We start from the raw sequence: 22,413 nt of genomic DNA on the forward strand, positions 1-22,413 counted from the left end.
AAGGAGAGAAAAGAGCTTGATTTCTTTCACTTGGGAGGTATTTATGGTATTAAGGGGGTAGACATAGATATAGATTTTATTCATACCACCTTAGAATATTGGGATCCAGACACCCATTGCTTTAGTTTAGGCTATGATGAAATTAGTCCTTTATCGGAAGAGTTTGGTGCCATTCTAGGCTTCCCTTCCATAGATCTTGCGGTAATTCTTAATGTGAGCGAATATTATTATAAAGATTTTGAGCGTTTCTTTAATCTTAAAGACAGGGATCTAACAAATATTGTAGATGGAAATGTAGTTAATCTGAAAGAATTTGCACGCCATTACTTTGATAGACCATATTCTGAGTATTTTCATGTTTATAGGAGGAGAGCTTTCCTCTTTTGCCTGTTTAGCCAATATCTCCTCACTAGTGGAAGTAATCGTGAGGGTCAAGCAATTTTAGTGTCCGTTATGGAACAAATTGAATCAGGGAGGAATCCAATGCCATCAATTGTTGGAGAAACTATGCTTAGTTTGGATGAATTAAAGAAAAATCCAAAAGCACCTCTTCGAGGCTCTCCAATTTTATTACAGGTAGAAAAATAATACTTTTAATTACAGGAATCAAAAACATATATTTTTGTATAGTAATACTAATTATTTGCATTGAATTTTTGCAAATGTGGCTAATGGAGAGGCTAGAATTAATTAGTCCTCCTGACAATATTGACAAATGTACACCAAATTGCTTTGTAAGGCGAAAGAAACGCTTTTCCATAAATATGGACCGTCGAGAGTGGAGCAAAATATTTGCCTCTTGTGATTTTGCCATCAAGTGGGTCATCCCTTGGTGGAAAATTGAGAAGATGGTTAGTGTCAACAAACAACCCTTTTGCCGTCTTCCTAGCTTATCAAAGTTGACTTTTTATTACCCCTGTAGGGTAAAAAGACAGTATGGCCTTGCTTAAACCATTCCTTCTGGAGATCTTCGTCGTCCTTATGAATTCCCTATTTCACAAGACATGGAGAGGTTTGATAATTATTGGAGTGCTAGGCCTTTATGGGAAGTTGTTACCCAAAAGGTTCCTCCTTCTTTGTCTAAGGATGTGAAGTATTGGCTACTTGATAGACCTAAAAAGGACAAGAATAGAGTTCAAAATAAAACCAACGTGAAGAATCGTCTGGGAGACAAGAAAGCTCCTGTTAAGGAACGCCTAGGTGAAAAGGTTGAATTTAAGACTTCTATTATGCCTAAGAAGAAAAACACTACTAAAGGCAAAGAGAAAAGAAAAGATGTCTCAACAGAAAAGAAAGTGTGGGTAGAGAAGAAACATGGTGTGATGGCTAAAGGGGAAACTATCGGCACCAAGATCGAATGCAGATCCTCTAAGGGATGCTTGCTAGCAAAGGTGATGGATAAAGAGGAAGAAGCTGACAAGAATTAGAAGAGGGCAAAGAAAGAGAAGAAAGATAAGAGCATTGCTTTACTTTTAATTTATTAGACAATTTTAGTAAGATGGCCCTTACCTTGATGGATTTACAGTGTGCATTGGGGTTCCAATTAGCCGTTCTCCTTTCGAATGGTGGATCCTCAAATGGTCCAATAGGAGTTATAAGACCTTTTGCATGAAGACGGTCAAATGCGGTGTCATAACTCATACCAATAGGAGTAAAGTTTCTCCTAAATGGTTTCTTTTGTCCTTGATTATTCATGGCAAGGACTTCATTCAAGTTAAAGGTGTAGGAGTTTATAGGTACGAATGCGGAAAACATGAATCATATTCATATAGCACCTAATCCCAAGATCATGCATAACACATAAAGAATTAGAATTAATACCTTTGTAGCGTGATTCCACGTGTGATCGAACAAGAACAAGGGAGACAAAGAACCTCAAACGTGATTCCTCTACTTGGTCCACGGGCACGGATTAAGACCTCCACTAATGCTAGTTAGTTGCAATTGAACCCTTAAATTGACCTTCTAATGAGAAGAACGAGCAACGAATCAACCACGAACCACCACACGTGCAATTAGGGGTGGCTGGCCGTGAGTCCAAGGGGAGGAGAGAGAGAGTCGTGGGTTAGAGAGAGAGTGAGAGGGTTTTGGGATTTGGTTGCCTTGATTCACAATCAACTGTTAATTGTTCTGTGTTACAACCCTAGGCATGGATCTTATTTATAGATCTCATCTCTAAATAAGAGTCCATGACAAAGCCCAAAACCTAACTCTTATCTAACTATGCTAGCCCAATCCAATTCATGATTAGTTACTTACTCATGAGGTCCATAAATGGGCCTCTAACTTGCTTAACCCAATACCCTTGTGTGTGACCTCATAGGATCTATTCTAGCGGGCTTTGGACTTTTTAACTAGCCTAAAGATCATTGATCATAGTCTAGCAACAGATAATGACGACCCAAAAGAACGAACTTATTATCTCCATAATAGTGATCCTTGATATATCTAGTAATTGCACTTATCTAAGACATAACTCCTTCAATCTCCCACTTGTCTGAGACAAGTGCGCAATATTCAAATTCCTTAAGTCAATGTGTGTTGATTTGATAATATGATTGCATCTCATGTCGTGATCATATTAATCTACAAATCTTTTCTTGAAAACTGAGTTAGAATTACAAAACAAATGATTACTATGTAATCCATTTGAGCACGGCCATGCATTTTCTAAATTCTCCCTTTCAAGGGGCCAAGACACATTCCTAATTAAATAGGTAGACTCAATCCAATCTTGTGGAAACCAAGGCTCCCACTCAAATCATGAAGTAACCAGGAAACACCCTTTATAATCTCCAGTTACGGGAAGATGTTTGAGTGTACACATTTATATAATTCATTGAATGGAATCAATGTTCCACTCATGTCAAAGGAATCCACTAATATATCCGGAAGCTTTATACTTGAGCTTCAAAGTAGGTCTATAGTTCGATCATGCATCATTCATGCATATCCATGTGATTGACCGAGCATCACTACGCTCCTATAGCCCATGAAACTGCGCTATCCAATCAATCTTACATGCTAGTCCATTTATTGAAATCATTTATGTCCAATTTAATGATTTCGAACTAGGAACAGAATAATGTATGGATTTTGTTCACCTGTGGGGTTTCATTCACCAGGTCATCAACCTGATGAGCCCATCAATCCATAATTATTTTGGACATTTTATTTAATATCATAAAACCATAATTAAATAAGAGAAATGATGAATTTCTTATTAAACATAATTCTGCCAATGAATGTATTACATATGTAATAAGTTTTTCTCAAAAAAAAATACAACTTAAATTACATCATTAGCCTCAATATAGTTGCATTAGCATGTTTCTCATGCTTAGGCAATGGAAGGGGTTTAGTAAGTGGATCATCGATATTCTCATCCGTATGAACTTTGCACATCTTGACATCTCCTCTGTCAACGATTTCTCGAATGAGATGATACTTCCTCTCAACATGTTTGGATTTGAAGTGTGACCTAGGCTCCTTTGATTGAGCAATGGTGCCATTGTTGTCACAATACAACTCAATCCCTTTTTGAGCACTTGGTACAATGTCCATCTCAATAAGGAATTTCTTAATCCAAACTGCTTCCTTAGCTGCTTCAACAACAGCTAAATACTCTGATTCTGTTGTAGAGTCTGCGATAGTGCTTTGCTTCGAACTCTTCCAGCTCACTGCTCCTCCATTCAGACAGAAGATGTATCCAGACTGGGATTTAAAATCATCTTTGTCTGTTTGGAAACTCGCATCCGTATAACCTTTGAAAAACAACTCATTTTCACCGCCATATACTAGAAACATTCCTTTAGTCCTTCTCAAGTACTTAAGGATGTTCTTGGCAGCTGTCCAGTGTGCTTCACCTGGATTTTCTTGAAATCTACTACACATGCTTAAAGCATATGAAACATCCGGCCTTGTACAAATCATGGCATACGTTATCGACCCTACTGCCGAAGCATAAGGTATAATAGCCATACGTCTCATCTCATCTAGCATAACCGGACATTGAGATTTACTAAGCGTAATGCCATGGGACATGGGGAGAAATCCTCTCTTGGAGTTTGCCATCTCGAACCTATCAAGAATCTTATCAATATAAGTCTCCTAACTCAGTCCAATCATCCTTCGAGACCTGTCCCGATGGATCTTGATTCCCAAGATGTACTCGGCGTCACCCAAGTCTTTCATTGAGAAACAACTCTTCAACCACTCCTTGACTGACTCAAGCATTGGTATGTCGTTTCCTATAAGTAGTATGTCATCTACATACAAGACTAAGAAAACTATATTGCTCCCACTGGACTTCTTGTATACACAAGGTTCCTCTTCGTTTTTAAGAAAACCAAACTTTTTGATTGCTTCATCAAAACGAAGGTTCCAACTCCTTGATGCTTGCTTCAATCCATAAATGGATTTCTGAAGTTTGCATACCTTTCCAGGATTTTCTGGATCTTCAAAACCCTCAGGTTGTGTCATATACACTTCCTCCATCAAGAACCCATTCAAGAAGGCAGTTTTGACATCCATCTGCCAAATTTCGTAATCGAAAAATGCAGCAATTGCTAAAAGAATCCGAATGGACTTAAGCATTGCTACTGGGGAAAAGGTTTCATCATAGTCAATACCATGAATCTGTCTGTACCCTTTTGCAACCAGTCTTGCTTTATAGATGTAGGCATTTCCATCCTTGTTTGTTTTAATCTTGTAAACCCACTTGCAACCAATAGGTTTTACCCCATTAGGCAAGTCCACCAGGGTCCACACAGCATTTTCAGACATCGATTCCATTTCGGATTTCATGGCCTCAAGCCATTCATTTGAGTTGGGGCTCGCCAAAGCTTGCTTGTAGGTTGTAGGTTCCTCATTCTCAACAAACTGTTTGTTTCTGATTCTGGCAGAAATACGTGGGGTAGGAGCAACAATAGAAATGCTCTCTCTTCAACTCTTTGAAGATTTTCACAAGAATTAGATTCAAGTGGGACAATAGGAGTCTCGCTAGTCGAATTAGCTTGCTTCAACGCATGATTATGCGCCCTCGCCTCTGATGTGGTGTTATCCACATCCATTTTTTGCTCGTCTCGAATGTCTTCGAGAACTACTTTACTCCCACTTGGCTTTCTAGAGAGGAATTCCTTGTCTAGAAAGACACCATCGCGAGCAACAAACACTTTGTTATCTTCGCGATTGTAGAAGTAATACCCTTTTGTCTCTTTGGGGTAACCCACAAAGAAACACTTGTCTGATATAGGGTGTAGTTTGTCGCCTTGTAAACGTTTTACATAGGCTTCACATCCCCAAATCTTGAGAAAAAACAAACTTGGAACTCTTCCATTCCATATCTCATATGGTGTCTTTTCAACTGCTTTGGACGGGCTTCTTTTCAGTACTCTAGCAGCTGCTTCTAATGCATATCCCCAGAATTATATGTGAAGATCAGTAAAGCTCATCATGGACCGAACCATATCCAATAAGGTCCTATTCCTCCTTTCTGACACCCCATTTAACCGTGGCGTCCCTGGAGGGGTTAACTGTGAAAGTATTCCACAATTAATCAGATTTTCATCAAATTCTTGGGTTAAATATTCACCACCACGATCAGATCGTAATGCCTTAATTGTTCTCCCAAGCTAGTTTTGTACTTCATTCTGGAATTCTTTGAACTTTTCAAAAGCTTCCGACTTCTGCTTCATTAAGTAAATATAACCAAATCTACTTAAATCATCAGTAAAAGTAATGAAGTAACTAAATCCACCCCTAGCTTTTGAACTCATTGGTCCACACACATCCGTATGTATGAGTCCCAAAAGGTCACTTGCTCTTTCACCTACACCTGTAAAGGGTGACTTAGTCATTTTACCAAGCAAGCATGACTCACAATTTTCAAATGATTCATAATCAAATGTTTAAAGGAGGCCATCCTTATTTAATTTCTGGATGCGCTTTTGGTTAATATGTCCAAGGCTACAATGCCATAGGTAAGTTGGGTTTGATCCATCTGTTCTTTGCTTTTTATGATCTATGTTGTAGATATGAGTTGTATAATCTAAGACATACAAGCCATTAAATAATTTCGCTTTAGCATATAACATATTTTCTTTGGAAATAAAACAACACTTGTCTCTTATTTCAAAAGAAAAACCTTCAGTATCTAAAATTGGAACTCAAATAATGTTTTTGGTAATTGTTGGAACGTAATAACATTTATTAAGAACCAAAACTAGACCAGACGGAAGTCTCAAATGATAATCTCCAATAGCAAGTACAACAACTGTTGCTCCATTTCCTACTCGGAGTGTGACTTCCCCTCTTGCTAACTTCCTACTTCCTTCTTAAGCCTTGCATGTTATTAACAATGTGAACACCACAACCGGTATCGAATACCCAAGTTGAGGAAGAAGTAAGATTAATTTCTACAACATAAACGTTAGGTAACTCTTTACCTTCCGTTCTCACTAGTGTGTAATAGGGACACCCAAGTATGTGGCAAGACCACCTACCGCAATAGAAGCACTGACTTCCTTCCTTCTTCAAGTACTCCTCTGAGTGGTTGATCAAAAGGTTGACTAGTGTCACTGTCGAGCCTTCATCATCATGAATAAGCTTGACTAGATCAAATCCATCATGGAGCGAGAACATGATAATATCATGTGCAGAGTCATCATCGAACGGCCTCCCTAGGACATCCATCTGATTGAATAATCCAATCAGTTCATTGACATGGGTCTTAACTGACTGACCAAGCATGAGTTTCTTAGCCATAATCTTACAATGGATATTGTAAGTCTCAAACCTTACACTGTCAGTCCAGGAGTAGTAAATATGAGGTATCGAATTAACGACATCTCTTACATTATAGTCGTTGAAGCCTCCACTTCCTAGCCTTCCAATGCCACCTCGACAGATGGCACGAAGACATTCATGAATATTGGTCAACTCATAGTGCCTGAACCTTCCTTTCCAACAAGTTGGAATAGATTGTAAAATGAGTTTCCTGATTTTCTCTGCATCCGAAACATCTTTCGCATGCCTTTCAGGAGTAAAACCAACAGTATATCTGCTCTCAATGGGTATATATAAACGAGCTTCAAGCTTTTGGATTTTGAGAACATTTCTCAGCTCGTTTTCCCATTCCCTGAAGTTTATGAGATTCAGCCTTAAATTCAATTTGTTTGGCAAAATAGTGTTGTCGTAAAGGTTATTCATCTACAAACAAAAATAAAACGAGGCAAAGTTCAATAATTATGTTTAATAAATTTAAAGTACCATAAACGATTTAAATTGGTAACTTTAAAGCATTTATTCAATATTAAATTGATCCCTATTGAATTAAATGATTCCAAGATCCTTTATTTGTGTAATAGTTGACCGGACTGAGGCCCTACCATCAAGCATTACATTTTCAAGGTGAGTAAACTCTTTACTGATTACAACTCTTTGTAATTCTTGGTTGAATAATTAATCATCACATGTTTAATTATTACCCTTAGCTTCAAGGTTCTAAACTCTTTAGGTAACCTTGTTGAGTATGACCAATTAAATTTGTAGAACGTGATCTACCCCATAATTACCTATGATAACAAGTGACACTCTGCCGAGGCCGACCCATCACTCATGATCTAGGATTGTTGTGTATTCAATTGGAAAAGCAACCTCAATATTACTGGGACCTAGATTTATTATGTTGTGATTATTTAGTGAACTCTAGCGCATCATCAATCAACATAAAATAAATCTAACATGCATAATCTACTAATGCATAAATAAAACATGACATAGTATGGCCCCTTAATCCTAAGAAAACTAATAAAGCAGAAAATGCTCCCACTTGAATCTTCATGGATCTCATCCATCTTATTCCTTTGGGCCTCCACTCCATAGGCTTCTTGGATCAACTGCAACCTGTAATATTATTCTATTCTATCTACTACTTAAATAAAATAAAATAAATTAGAAAAATACTTAACGGTACGCATACCGTATTTAGATTACAAAAATAAGAAACGATGCGCAGATCGTATTTAGAATCTATAGGCCATACTAGTTTATATATAGCAATAAATAGTATCATTTATTATAAAGTGCCACATAATAAATCACTCATCATGCTTTCCTAAACTACAACATCAAATGTTCATAATTAAGGAAACATGGCTCTAAATATCTCATATTTTAATTAATTACTGCAATTAGATAATATCATATATTATTTCTAACCAACCATAAAATATCATATATTTTATTTTAGGTAAGAGATAGAATCAAATCATATTTTAATTATGGAAGATAAATCATATTTATTTTCCATGATTATCCTAACTTATTTAGGAGATTCTATCCTAATTGCCTAGCCAATCACATAATATTAAATCAATTATTATCCAAAATTCATTATGGGATAATCTCATTAAATTAATTATTATCCAAATAGAATCTTTTGCTCCATAATTATCCAAACTAAACAAAATTAACCACTTTAACTTTGTTAATTATCTTTTCAAAATCAAAACTTATCCTTTTTTTTTAAATTTTGCAATCTGTTTTTTTTTAAATAAAATAATTTTTTTTAGACCCGTGCACCAGCCATCGTGGTGTGGCCAGCCGAAGCCGGCCACGGCTTCGTGAGGTGTACACTGCTTGCAGCGGTGCACAGCAGCAGCAGCAGTGCCGCGCAACCCTTGCACGGTGCTGCTGTTGCTGCCCCTCCCTGACCCGCCTGTTGCCCCGCCCCGCCCTCCCTCCAGACCACCTACAGCGGCAGCCGCCGTGGCTGCGCCACCCAGCCGCGGTTGCCGCTGCTTTAAAACCCCCCCTTTTTATTTTAATTTAAATAAAAACAAAACAATTTTGTTAAAATTAAATTAATCTTAATGTGGTCCAATTAATTTCAAAATTAAATCATATTCAATCTTGAAATTAAGGTTCTTCATGAAATTAATCCCCAATTTAATTTAACTCTTAAATTAAGTAATTTGATCATGAAAATTCATAATTTAACATGAAATCAAATAGATTAAATTCATTAATCACATAATTATCGAATTAAATCAAAACCAAAACACAAATTTCACAAATTAGGGTTTAGGGTTTCGAAAATTTCGAAAATTAGGGTTGGGGGGGGGGGGGGTTCGAATTTTCGAGTGATTTAGGGGCAAAATTCGGATCTTTGATGGATAATTTGGAGCAAATTAAACAACTTTTAATGATTCTATATTGTTAAATCACAATTAAAATAATAATTGACCCATAATTAAATTATTCTCTTTCCTAATTGAATTCAAATTGTGGACTATCAAAGAATTAATATTCAATATATGTACATACATAGGCTAACTGATACCACTGTAGGAGTTTATAGGTACGAATGCGGAAAACATGAATCATATTCATATAGCACCTAATCCCAAGATCATGCATAACACATAAAGAATTAGAATTAATACCTTTGTAGCGTGATTCCACGTGTGATCGAACAAGAACAAGGGAGACAAAGAACCTCAAACGTGATTCCTCTACTTGATCCACGGGCACGGATTAAGACCTCCACTAATGCTAGTTAGTTGCAATTGAACCCTTCAATTGACCTTCTAAGGAGAATAACGAGCAACAAACCAACCACGAACCACCACACGCGCCACTAGGGGTGGCCGGCCATGAGTCCAAGGGGAGGAGAGAGAGAGTCGTGGGTTAGAGAGAGAGTGAGAGGGTTTTGGGATTTGGTTGCCTTGATTCACAATCAACTGTTAATTGTTCTGTGTCACAACCCTAGGCATGGATCTTATTTATAGATCTCATCTCTAAATAAGAGTCCATGACAAAGCCCAAAACCTAACTCTAATCTAACTATGCTAGCCCAATCCAATTCATGATTAGTTACTTACTCATGAGGCCCATAAATGGGCCTCTAACTTGCTTAACCCAATACCCTTGTGTGTGACCTCATAGGATCCATTCTAGCGGGCTTTGGACTATTTTACTAGCCCAAAGATCATTGATCATAGTCTAGCAACAGATAATGACGACCCAAAAGAACGAACTTATTATCTCCATAATAATGATCCTTGATATATCTAGTAATTGTACTTATCGAAGACATAAGTCCTTCAAAAGGTGCTAACATTATTTGAGTGGGTGGTTTTGGAAGAAGAAGGATTTTCGTTCTTCTTTCCTTTGCAGCCACTGTTGGAGTTGGTGTTACCAGCTTTTTGCTTTGCAAGGTCGTCTTCAATATTAATTCCAATGTCATAAACGGCCTTGAAAGTATTCAAGTTGCTTTGGTACTTAAGATGTTTGGAACACTTTTCCTAGAGATTCTTTATGAATAATCTCACAGATTCCTTTTCAGTAGGTACCTCAATCATTTTAGCAGAGGTTTCCTTCCATTTATTAAAGAAAGAAGTAAAGCCTTCATTCTCTTTTTGCTTAACTATCTCAAGTTCCCTATGATCAATTTCAAATGAATATTACATTTATACCTATCAATGAAAGCGTTTACAATGGCATCCCAAGTAGAGATTTTCTCTTTGTCAAGGGAAAAAAACCATTGTTGACAAACGGTTTCAAGAGATAGGGAAAACAGTGAATGAAAAACTTTCCTATCTATCCCCTTAATGTTCATTATTGTCTCGAAAGCTCTTAGGTGGAAGTAAGGATTATCTGTTGCCTTGAACCTAGGGATGTCATTGGTATTGAACTTCCGCGGAAGAAGTTCCTCGTCCAGTGAGACCCCTTGTGAGCTAATGCCCTAAAATCTATAATCATTGGATATTTTGCTCAAGCTTTCTTGCATGAGCTCCATTTGTTGTTGCTTCATAGGGTCATTGATTTGAAGAGCCATATTCTTCATCAATTCAGTTAAGTTGGCCACGTCCTTCCTGAGTTCATTGACTTCTTCTTGAGACGCCATTATCTTCTTGGATTTTCTTTTCCGATTGATTGGTTTGTTAAAAAGAAGTACTTGAACAAATGTGTTGTCTTTGATTAATCGCCCTTCTTTTCTTGACCAAGCGCTGTAAATTAACCATTTATTTGTTTTAATGACTTGACTCAAATTGATTTGACTTTATTGGTTTATAAAAAAACAAAAAAGCAAAAATAGGGTGTATTTTTTAGGATTAAGTAAGGGCTTAAACAATTATAGTTTAATTGGAGGATTAATATCCAACTTACCCCCTAGAAAAATGACGGAAAATACGCGCATACAAGACTCTCTAGACATGGTCAAAATGTGACATATTATGTGTGTGCTTTAATAGTGAATGTGAGTGACATACTTTAACTCTTGTGTGAGACCATGAGACTATGTGCCTAGACTCAATTAAGGATTGTACATGATTACTGTCATTAATAAACCGATTAAACCGTTTAAGCAAATTGATTAGTTAGACTCGTCGTGAAGACTCGAGCAGAAATATGGACTGTCGTCAAATGACATGACTATCGCCAGACGCTAAGGATCAGCGCCAGACGACAACATTGTCGCCTGACTCTAATCACTAGTGTTTGGCGCTACAGTCCAGACCTCTGCGCCATTGCTGGAACATTGATCTAGGATTGTTTCCAGTATTTTATTCTAAAGGGACAAGCCTAAAAGTCGTACTAAGTCAAGTTCGATCAATTTATTTAGACTTTAATCATTTATTAATTAATTAATAAAATTAGCAAAGTCCTTTAGTCATTAATGAATTTATTTAAACTCATTCACAAGTAAAACAAACGGTTAGGGGAAACACATATAAGATATGCATAACAAATAATGCACAAGTAGTCACATAATCACAATATGATGCAATGAGTTTGCAACCTAACCATGGCTCTAGTTCTCTAAAGTTCAGGATATGGGTTAGTCAAAGAGGGTCCATGGTTATGAGTCCGGATGCACCGTGCGGAAGCCTTACCTTTGGAAGGGTTGGCGCGAGTGGATGGGACCTCGCGAGTTAAACTCGCTTCCATGGTTTGGTGAATTCAATAAACTCGGATGTACCCTTCGTTGCTAGGAGTGTTCGATTAGATAGATGGAGCGTGAATTCCCAGAGGGTTATGGCCATATTAGAACACATATGGGTTTCAGAAAAAAGGGAAAAACTCAATTAGGAAGTAAAACCGAGCAAAAAGTACTAGAAAAATAGTCAAAACAAGAAGGTAGATTTCTAGCTCGGTATTGGAAGAATTTGGCGCGAGAAAATAGCGTTTGTTGCCAGACGATGCCGCTGTCGCCAGACGACAAGTACTGTCGCCAGGCGACAAAGCCATCGCTCGGCGCTGTCGCTGTTTTCTCAGCGCTAATTCCTACATGCCTCGGCAGCTTTCTGTTCTTGAATTTTCCAGTTTTTTTTTCGTAGCATTATTTCGACTTTAGTTGTGAAAGATATTTCCCTAATGTCCTACGTGTAAAAATCCTATGTTTTTGATGCATTACAGATGGTCTTTCCAATGCGAACCTTTTTATGTTATGCTAATAATGTTAATCAAAATTACGTACATGAAATACTTAGAACTTTTCGAGTCTCATCCACTCATTCTAAATTATTGCCAAAATAAATTTTAGGAATTAAAATAGAAATCCTCCCCAGTGGAGTCGCCGAAAAACTGTAGGGAATATTTCAAACATCCCACACTTGAGCCCCACTGTGATCATACACTACTTAAGTATGGTGGCGTCCAAAGGGAAGGAAGTTAGAGCAAAAGAGTCGCCAACAAGTTTTAGGAACTTGTAAACCGTTCATAGGGTAAAGGTTACACCCCTTAACGATCCAGGAGATCGTTAACTCCAATAGGTCTGGAACCATGACTGGAAGTTCGGAGATGAAGGTACAAATCCAACCTAAAAGAGATTGAATCTGCCCAAAAAATAGGCCTCTACTTTATTCTTCTTGTATTCATGTGCGCTTTCTGACTAACATACAATCAATAGATTAACCTTAAACCTGTTTAATCTATGTTGGTTGAATATTAATGCACGAACAAAACTATTATTGGCGATCACTTGAATTATAATCATATTAGCCTAAACAAGATTATCAATTATCTTATTAAGCGTGATTACAAGTACAAGTTCCCTTTAAACATGCATAAAAGACGTGATCAAGTAATAACAATAATTTTAATGATCATCATCATAATCATAATCATGTTAAAAATAAAGCATAATAATAATAGCAAGATCCTAGGCATGATACTAACAAGATTAATAACAAACCGTAGCATATCACTAAACATTTAAGATCAATTTGCCCTAACATGACACTAACATGATATTAGGATAGAAATAGGAAGCATCATAAACATACATGATATTATAAATTTTAGTTATTACCCTAAACATGATACTAGGAAGCAAAAAAAACATCCTAACATGATACTAGGAATCAACAAAATAATCTAAGCATGATTTCTATATCAAAAGATCAATAAAGCAATTAAATTACTTACTTCGATGCCTCGTACCTCTTTCTAATAACAAAATACACACGTTAGTAAATTAAAGGAAAATAATAATTAAACAATTAAATTAAATAATTGAAATAGAAATTTGGGACCAAACCCTCGGAAATATTAAACCTTTCACGTCTAGGGCGAAGGCAACTTCGAACCTGGCTAGGTGTGTGTAGAACTAATGTATGAGGAATTTTGAGAGAGGGAAGGTTTAGAAAAAGAATAGAGAGAAGAAGCTTAGAGAGAGAATAGAGAGAGATGATGGTTGTGAACTATGAAAAACGAGGAGATACGACCCCTATTTATAGAAAAAATAGCTCGGAATCAAATCAAGTCATACTCGGAATAAAATACCTCCTGTCGCCAACGACAGGAGTTAGCGCCAGACGACAGGAGCAGCGCCAGGCGACAGCTGGCGTCTCGTGCTAAGTCAAAATTAAAATGCCCTTTGTACGCGGAATCATCTTCTTAATACGATTAAGCAGCTAATTATGCATGAAGCAAATTAAAATCATATTTGTGACAAATTACATATTTTATTCAAAATAAAACATCTTTAAAATATAACTATCAATCCTAATCTTATTAGAATTAAAAGAACCTTCTAGATATTTCTAGAAGATTAAAATCAATCCTAATAACTTTAGGAATAATAATTAATAGGCTCTCCTCTAGATCATTGGGCCACATGTAAAATCATTGGGCCTAATTTAATTTAATCCATAACTTCCTCATTATTCATCGGAATTGGGCTTTTAATATATCGTTGGAAAGCTCTTTTCGAGCCCAATCCAACTACACTATTATTGGACCCTTATCATGGACCAAACTAAATTGGACTGGCTATTTTCATAAATAGAGTAAAAGAAGAAATATTTTTGAAAACATAAAGAGAGATATTTTAATAAAAACATCCACATCACTAGACTTTTCACACTTTCACTCGTTCGATAATCAGATAACGTGAAAGGTATTCATCATTGGGTTTGGTTTTGGGGAGACACATTTGGGTGTCTACAGGACCCGTCACTTTGAGCCACACAATTGAACATGTATAATATTCTTGTAATACCCGAGATTTTAAAATTTGATTTATTATACTCTAATCTATATTATAAGCTTAAATTTTAATCTTTATTTAATCAGTATGAATGTTTAAGTCTTAAATTTTATTATAAGATTATATTATTTCGGAAGCTAATTTTACGAAGGGAAATTATTTATTTTAAAATTCATTTCGGGTCAAATGATATTTTCATGTTTGGTCAGATGTTTAAAGATTTACATCAAAATATATATTTTTACCCGAGATAGTGAAATGACCATTATGCCCTTGCTAGCAAAATGACAAAACTTGCCTCTTCATTTCACTTCCTATCTTCACGGCTAAGGAATGAACTAGCCTAGTCTAATTTGCTTCCTTGCCATTTGTTGCCCAAAATCCATGATTATCTCTAGCAAAGCTTGATCTTTATCCTTTCATTCTTTCATGTTCTAGCAACTATACTACTCTATAAATATAAAACGTCATCACCCCTACCGCAACCACCTCTATCGTCCTTTGCTCTAGGTGACCAAGTTAATGGTTGCTGTCAGCCTTCCCCCCCTACCTAGCCATGTTCTTGCCAAGCCTCTTGTTTTTGTCTAAAGCCCAAGTCTACCGTTTTGTGGGATTAATAATCCCTAACTTTCCTTATTGATTATAAAATATAGTAGTATGATTGAAATGATAAAATCTAAATCTATTTTTGTTGCTTTGTTATACTTGCTAATCAAACTAAGATTTACTTTGATGTTCACTTTTGCAATTTAATTAATAAAAGTTTCTTTTATTTTTATATATGTAAAAAGGAATAGTGATAGTACTTGTTTTACTCTTCATAGTAATATATACTACTAGTTTTACTCATATTAAGTAGTAATTGTTTTCACAAATTATGTTTACTAATTTCTATAAATGAGTTTTGATAATTTCTATTATGTAGTATTTCATAAATACTTTAATTATACTTGCTCAACCTACTAACAGAATAAGCAATGTCAGGTCTAGTGTAGTTCATAAGAAACATAACACTACCAATAATTCTAGCATACTCAGACTGATTGACTAGATCACCATTATTTTTCTTTAGGTGGAAACTTGGATCATATGGAGTCTCAACTGGATCGACATTAAATGAGTCAAACTTTTTAAGAAGTTTTTCAACATAGTGTGACTGATTAAGATAGATGCCAATTGGAGTCCTTTTTATTTTTACTCCCAAAATCGCATCTGCCTCACCCATGTCTTTCATTTAAATTCGAACTCAAAAACTGTTTTGTCTCATTAAGTCGATCCAAGTCAGTCCCAAAAATTAACATATCATCCACATAAAGACAAATAATTACACAACCATGACTATCATGCTTAAAATAAACACAAGAGTCACCTTCATTAACATGAAAACCATTACCAGTCATAGTCTTATCAAATTTGTCATGCCATTGTTTTGGAGCTTGCTTAAGCCCATACAATGACTTGACCAACTTACAAACCTTGTTCTCTTGGCCCGGAACAACAAACCCTTTAGGTTGGACCATGTAAATCTCCTCATCCAAGTCACCATTCAAAAATGCAGTTTTGACATCCATTTGGTGAACAACAAGATAAAAAATGCAAGCAAGAGCAATTAAAGTCCCAATAGTTGCAACTTTAGTGACAGGGAAGTAAGTATCAAAATAATCAATGCCAAACTTTTGAGTAAAACCCCTTACCACTATCCTTGCCTTATACTTGTCTTGGATCCATCGGCCTTCAATTTTTTCCGAAAAATCCATTTAAAAGTAATGGGCTTACAACCTTTAGGAAGTTCAACCAATTCCCAAGTGTTATTACTGAGAATTGATTGTAATTCACTATCAATTGCTTCTTTCCAAAAAACAGCATCAACTGATCTCATTTCCTCATCATAGGTCCTTGGATCATCTTCCAAAACAAAGATATGCACAAAATCATCATCAATTAATGAAGATTCAGATAAATAAGAAGTAATAAAATCAGGACCAAAACTGTTTTCCTTTCGTGCCCTTTTGCTTCTCCTTGGCTCCAAAACAGAATCCTTGTTAATAATAAGAGCATTAGCAATAGGTAAACTAACAGAACTACTAGCAAGTAATTCACTATCATTAGAGGGAGACATTTTCCAAGGAAAAATGTTCTCAAAGAACTCAGCATCTTTAGCCTCAATGATATGGCCACCTGCATAAGAGTTGTTAGTACCTTTGACAAAGAAACGTTAAATTGCACTTTGATAAGCATAGCCAATAAAAATAGCATCAACAGTTTTAGGACCAATTTTATCCCTCTTGAAACTAGGTATGCCTACTTTTGCTAGGCACCCCCACACTTTCAAGTATTTCAGGTTTGGTGCTCGACCATTCCATATTTCGTATGGAGTCTTGTCAAGCTTATTGTTCAAAACCCTGTTCAAAACATAACAAGCAGAAAGAATAGCCTCCCCCTACATGTTATTAGGAAGCCCAGAACTAATAAGCATAGATTTCATCATATTCTTTCTATTTTTCCTTTCAGCTATACCGTTTTGTTCGGGTGAATAGGGAGTTGTTGTCTCATGTACAATGCCAAGCTGCTCACAAAATGCCTTAAGAGTGTCAGGGCTATACTCACCACCCCTTTCACTCCTAACCTCTTAATCTTTTTGTCCAATTGGTTCTCTACCTCATCTTTATATTTGAGGAACATTTCCTCATCTTCGTCCTTAGACTTGAGAAGATAAACCATGCAAAAACGTGAGCAATCATTAACAAAAGTAATGTAATACTTTTTACCCCCTCTACTTTCGTAATTATTAAAATCACCCAAGTCACTATGAACAAGTTCTAGTACTTTAGTCTATCTATCTACTGATAAATGGCTTCTTGGTAAATTTGGCTTCAACACAAATTTGACATTTCGAAAAATCAGTGTTAGAAAAACTTGGAATCAAATTTAAGTTTTTAAGCCTTTTAATTGAATCAATATTAACATGGCCTAATCTAACATGCCATAAATCAATAGACTCAGCAATATAAGTAGAAGAAGTACTAGCATTCTTATTCATAGTGTCAATTTTAACATCAAGAGTAAAAAGACCCACATTACAAAAGCCCTACCCCATAAATTCCCCATTGCGAGTAAGAACTAATCTATCAAAATCAAAAGAGAGCTTCAGTCTAGCTTTCATGAGTAAACCGCCACAAATTAAATTCCTGCGCATTTCTGGAACATGCAAAACATTAGTGAGAGTAAGCAATTTTCCAAAAGTGAGAGTGAGAACGATCTTCCCTTTGCCTTGGATAGAAGCAGAAGTTGAGTTGCCCATGAAGACATTTTCACCTTCAACCTTGTCATATGTAGTGAACATGTCCTTATTGGCGCAGATGTGTCTGGTAGCTCCAGTGTCAACAATCCACTCAGCAGCATTACCTGTAAAGTTAGCTTCTAAAACAACAGCAACAATAACGTCAGAATCCTCAATAAGATTTGCTTGACTTTGCCTATTCTTCTTCTTCTTAACCCTGGAATCCTTAGCCTTGTGACCAGTCAAACCACACTCAAAACAGATACCCTTAAACTTGTACTTCTGAACCTTCCCTTTAGGCTTAAGAAAACCAGTCAAACCACACTCAACCACTTACTAACACAATAACGTTTAGTATCAGCATCATCAGTCCCATATTTTTTCTCTAAAGCATCCCAAATATCCTTAGCATGATAAAAACCCATATAAATATCCAATAGATTATTTGACATATAATGCAACAACATGCCCTTACAGGTTCTATCATCCTTAGCAAACTTAACATCATATTCAGACAAATCATCCTTATCAACAAGTTCAATAATATCATCAAGAACATATGCAACATCAATTTGCTCCAAATAAAAACGCATTCTAACAGCCCAATGTTTATAATTGTTTCCATCAAGAGGTTCTAACTTAGACCTATCAGGAATCAGAAATTTGGAAGCCATAATCGTCTTTTAGATTGTTATTCTAATAAGCAATAAAATAGAAATAACTTATCTCTTGACGCGTGAACTAAACTGATAGTAGCCGTGTCGTGGAGAACCACTGACCTAAAAAACGATTCCTCCCGGTGCAGTAGACTAGAAACGGTCGCCCTCCAGGATAAGCACGGCGCCGGAGTTTACGTGCACTCAGAAACCCGACTGGAATTCAGAATACTTGCCCATAAAACATAACAGAAAGAACTCGTGTTTAGATAATATTTAGAGAAGAGAAGACTGAAGTTATTGCGTGTTTTCTAGCTGAAGAAAGACAGGGTATATATAGCCAACTAATGGAAAATGGCTAGCATAAAACAAGGGAGGAATTTGGCCAAGAAACCGTCCAGATTAATATTTGGCCAGTCATGAAAAGAAGCAATAATGAAGGAATATTATGTTTAACAAGGACCCACGCCCGCGCATCACATTCCCCAAGACCCCAAGTCTCGAGGCCCGAGCCCGACCAGACCCGGCTCAACTCGGCGCGCGTGCGCGCGTGTGTGGTGTAACACACACCTGCCACTCACTCAACTAAGTAGTGCTAAAGCGCTACAATATAAAAAACAAGGCAAAACCTCATTCCCCAATCAATGTGGGACTTTTCCCTTTCATTTGTTTTTCTCTCTCTCTCTTAGTTTTTCCAACTCTCTTGTTTTATATCAAGAACTTCCAACAAGAATTATAAAATTATTTGAATCCAAATTACTGTCTTTCACATATGCTAATTTCTCATTCATTATTGTTGCACATAATAATAATAATAATAATAATAATAATAATAATAACAATAACAATAACAATAACAATAATAATACCAATAATAACAATAACAATACCAATAATAACAATAACAATAACAATAATAAGAATAACAATAATAATAATAATAATAATAATAATAATAATAACAAAATAATAATAACAATAACAATAATAACAAGACTAACAACAAGAAGAACAATAATAACAACAATAAGAACAATAATAATAATAATAATAATAATAATAATAATAATAATAAATGTTACCAATTAATTAATAAGGTTTTACATTAATTTGCAAAAAGTGATACATAAAGTCGAATAAAGTGCTACTATGTCAAAAGAGATGGTTAAAAAAATATTACCTAATAATCAACAAGGTCTTACATTAGTTCGAAAAAGATATATTATTATGGATAAAGAGTTCCTACATGATTGAAAAATGTAACTAAAGATAAGTAAGTGCTACATAAGAAATAAAACGTAACACTTTAAAAATGATACTAATAATATAAAAGTGTTACATAAGAGGGTTTATAGTAACACTTTTGAAATTGTTACCATACGTTACCCAAAGTGTAAAATAAGATCTTAGGGAACATTAGCGGAAGTATCACCCAATAAAATATTACTTATTATCTATAACAACACTTTAACCACTTTATGTAACACTTTTTAGGTGTTACTTGAGGTTAGTTATGTACTAGTGGTTAGTGAAAAATATACGCGAAAGCGCAAAGGTTAACAATTTTTTGAAAACAAATCAGATGAAAAACATGAACACCACTATAAAGGATCATTAGATTGTCTCTCCAATAAGACTGTATTTTTTCAGCGATATAAGTGAGAGATGTTCCACATGACAAGATCTACTTTGCTATTTGTTAAGGAAGTTTTTTATGTATTACAATATGTTATATGTTATTAAAATTATAATTATTTATAGATTCCGTATGACATTTTACTAATGATTTAATTTTACCATCCAAAAAAATTAGTCAAACAAACTTCTATTCTTCCTCCATTTTCTCAATAGATGCATATGTTTGACTTATAACATTGTTTCTAAATTTTGGTCATCTATATCGATCTTGATTATATATGTTGGTTAAAATAGTGAATGTTATGGTATGATAATTTGATGGTATACATTGATTTTTTTTTTTTTTTTTTTTTTTTTTTTTTTGAGGAAATACATTGAAATTATTAATACAATGACAATTAAAATAGTGACAGTTATCATGAATTTGAGGTCAAATTTAGCAAAAAAAAAAATTACTATAAATGCCTTTGTGTGACATGCATGCAACGCCTCGTTTTGCATGTTTTTGTTTTCATGCCTAAAATCGCTCGGTCAATTGATGTTCGGGTTTCATTTTGGCTATTAGGGGTCGAATTTGAGGCCAAAATTAGCAAAAAAAAAAAATTTACCATAAATGCCTCAATTTCGTGCCATGAAATACCTCATTACAAGATTCATGGATTTGTTTGGCATCAGTTTTTGTTCTCTGTTTTTAAAACTTTCATGATTTTTAATGCTATATGTAGCCCTAAGGGCTATATATAAGCATTAAATATATTCTTGTAAATTGTATAAAATTAGGAATTCATGACAAAAACACGCGTAAATCAGTGTAATTAGTGTTTATATTTTCATGATTTCTTAACTTTTTACGATTTCAAGTGTAAATTTAATGCTTATATGTAGCCCTAAGGGCTATGTATATCATTTTCCAAAAAAAACAAAAAAAACCAAAAACAAGCAAAAAAGTATTTCTACTTTTCTGTTGTTAATTTTTAAAACTTTCATGATTTTTATAAGTTTGGCTTATTTTTTGATTCATTATACGACATATATCATATGATTTTAAAAAACAAAAAACCACAGGATGTCTAACGAACCCTAACATATGGTTTGCAAAAAAAGGTAGAGTGAGAAAGTAATAAAAGGAGGAAAAAAACAAAATTTACATAGAATAGCTAATTTCGCTCAAATATTGTTGCAAATTGGAGGGTATTTTTAATGTAGATCAGATAATTATTTTGAGACTAAATTTTTCCCATAAGGGTCAAAGTTTAAGGATGGAGGATGTACTATTTTTGTAAAATTTATTGTCATTATAATTATTTACCAGCCGTGCATTGCACATAATTTAATCTAATAATCTGCTAAATAATTAATGATAATTCATAAATAAAATGATTTCTAAAAATGACGTGACTTATTTAAGACCCTACCCAATATGAAACCAAACCCGCTATATATAACTTGGATGTGACCTGGCCCAATTACAAACTCGACCAAACATTAACCAATCAAACCGACCTTCCTTGTTTTCTTGACCAACCCAAACCAACTAGACAACCATTACAGTTTGTTCAACCTTTACTCTTCCTCTTTATTAAAATTTGAGAAGACTCAGGATGCAAAGATTATATTGGTTTTGACAATCTAAGAAAATTCTTTGACTCTTGCAAGTTGCAACATATGGATTTTCTAAAAATATCAAGCATATTTTCATATGTATTCTCTTAAATGTTTGGGCCAAGTCCATTGTCCTAAGCCCATTGACCTGGAATTACAAAAATACCTCTCCATGATCCAGCCCATCATTAATCAAAGCAAAGTACGGATTTACCCCTGATCTGTGCAATTAAGTACAACTTCTGCCACCTGAAAGTACATCTATAAATAGCTCTCCAATCATTAATGATGGTAACTCTTTCTTAATTCTCTCTCCTTCTCCCTCTACTTTCTCTCTCTGGAGTACTCTCTCTCTCTCTCTCTCTCTCAACTTTCTCTCTGTAGAAAGTAAACTCGCTGACTTAAGCATCGGAGGGGCTTTCCCGGGTCACACCCCCGGGGCAGTTAACCTTCTCTCTTTTGCAGGCCTAGCTCTCGGACAGCAAGGCGAAGCCGAAGGACGTTTGGACAATCATTGGACTTAGCCTTAGGACATCATGATATTATTACCCTAACCCCGACGAGTATTCAGTTTTCAGAAACAGGTGGCGCCGTCTGTGGGGATGACTAACCAAAATCCATGGTGAACACTAGACGTTCCCGCAACACATATCAAGATGCTACTAGAAAAGCTCTGATTCTCTCAGCTCGGCATAAGCATGAAGTCGAGGAAAATATAAGAGGCAAACTGTTATACAAGC

The 22,413-nt window shown here is 35.5% G+C and overlaps 1 protein-coding gene across 1 annotated transcript; it reads right to left on the reverse strand.

The window, feature by feature from the left end:
- Positions 1-5,481: 5,481 nt before the first annotated feature.
- On the reverse strand, positions 5,482-18,451 carry LOC145575281 (uncharacterized). Its single transcript, XM_081633169.1, has 4 exons — positions 18,253-18,451; positions 16,530-16,675; positions 6,504-6,768; positions 5,482-5,534 (listed from the first exon to the last, which is right to left on the reverse strand). The coding sequence occupies exons 1-4, from the start codon at positions 18,449-18,451 to the stop codon at positions 5,482-5,484; spliced, it is 663 nt and encodes a 220-aa protein (XP_081489295.1).
- Positions 18,452-22,413: the final 3,962 nt, after the last annotated feature.

The sequence above is a fragment of the Chenopodium album genome, chromosome 13, assembly GCF_948465745.1.
Source record: "Chenopodium album chromosome 13, dcCheAlbu1.1, whole genome shotgun sequence".
NCBI lineage: Eukaryota > Viridiplantae > Streptophyta > Magnoliopsida > Caryophyllales > Amaranthaceae > Chenopodium > Chenopodium album.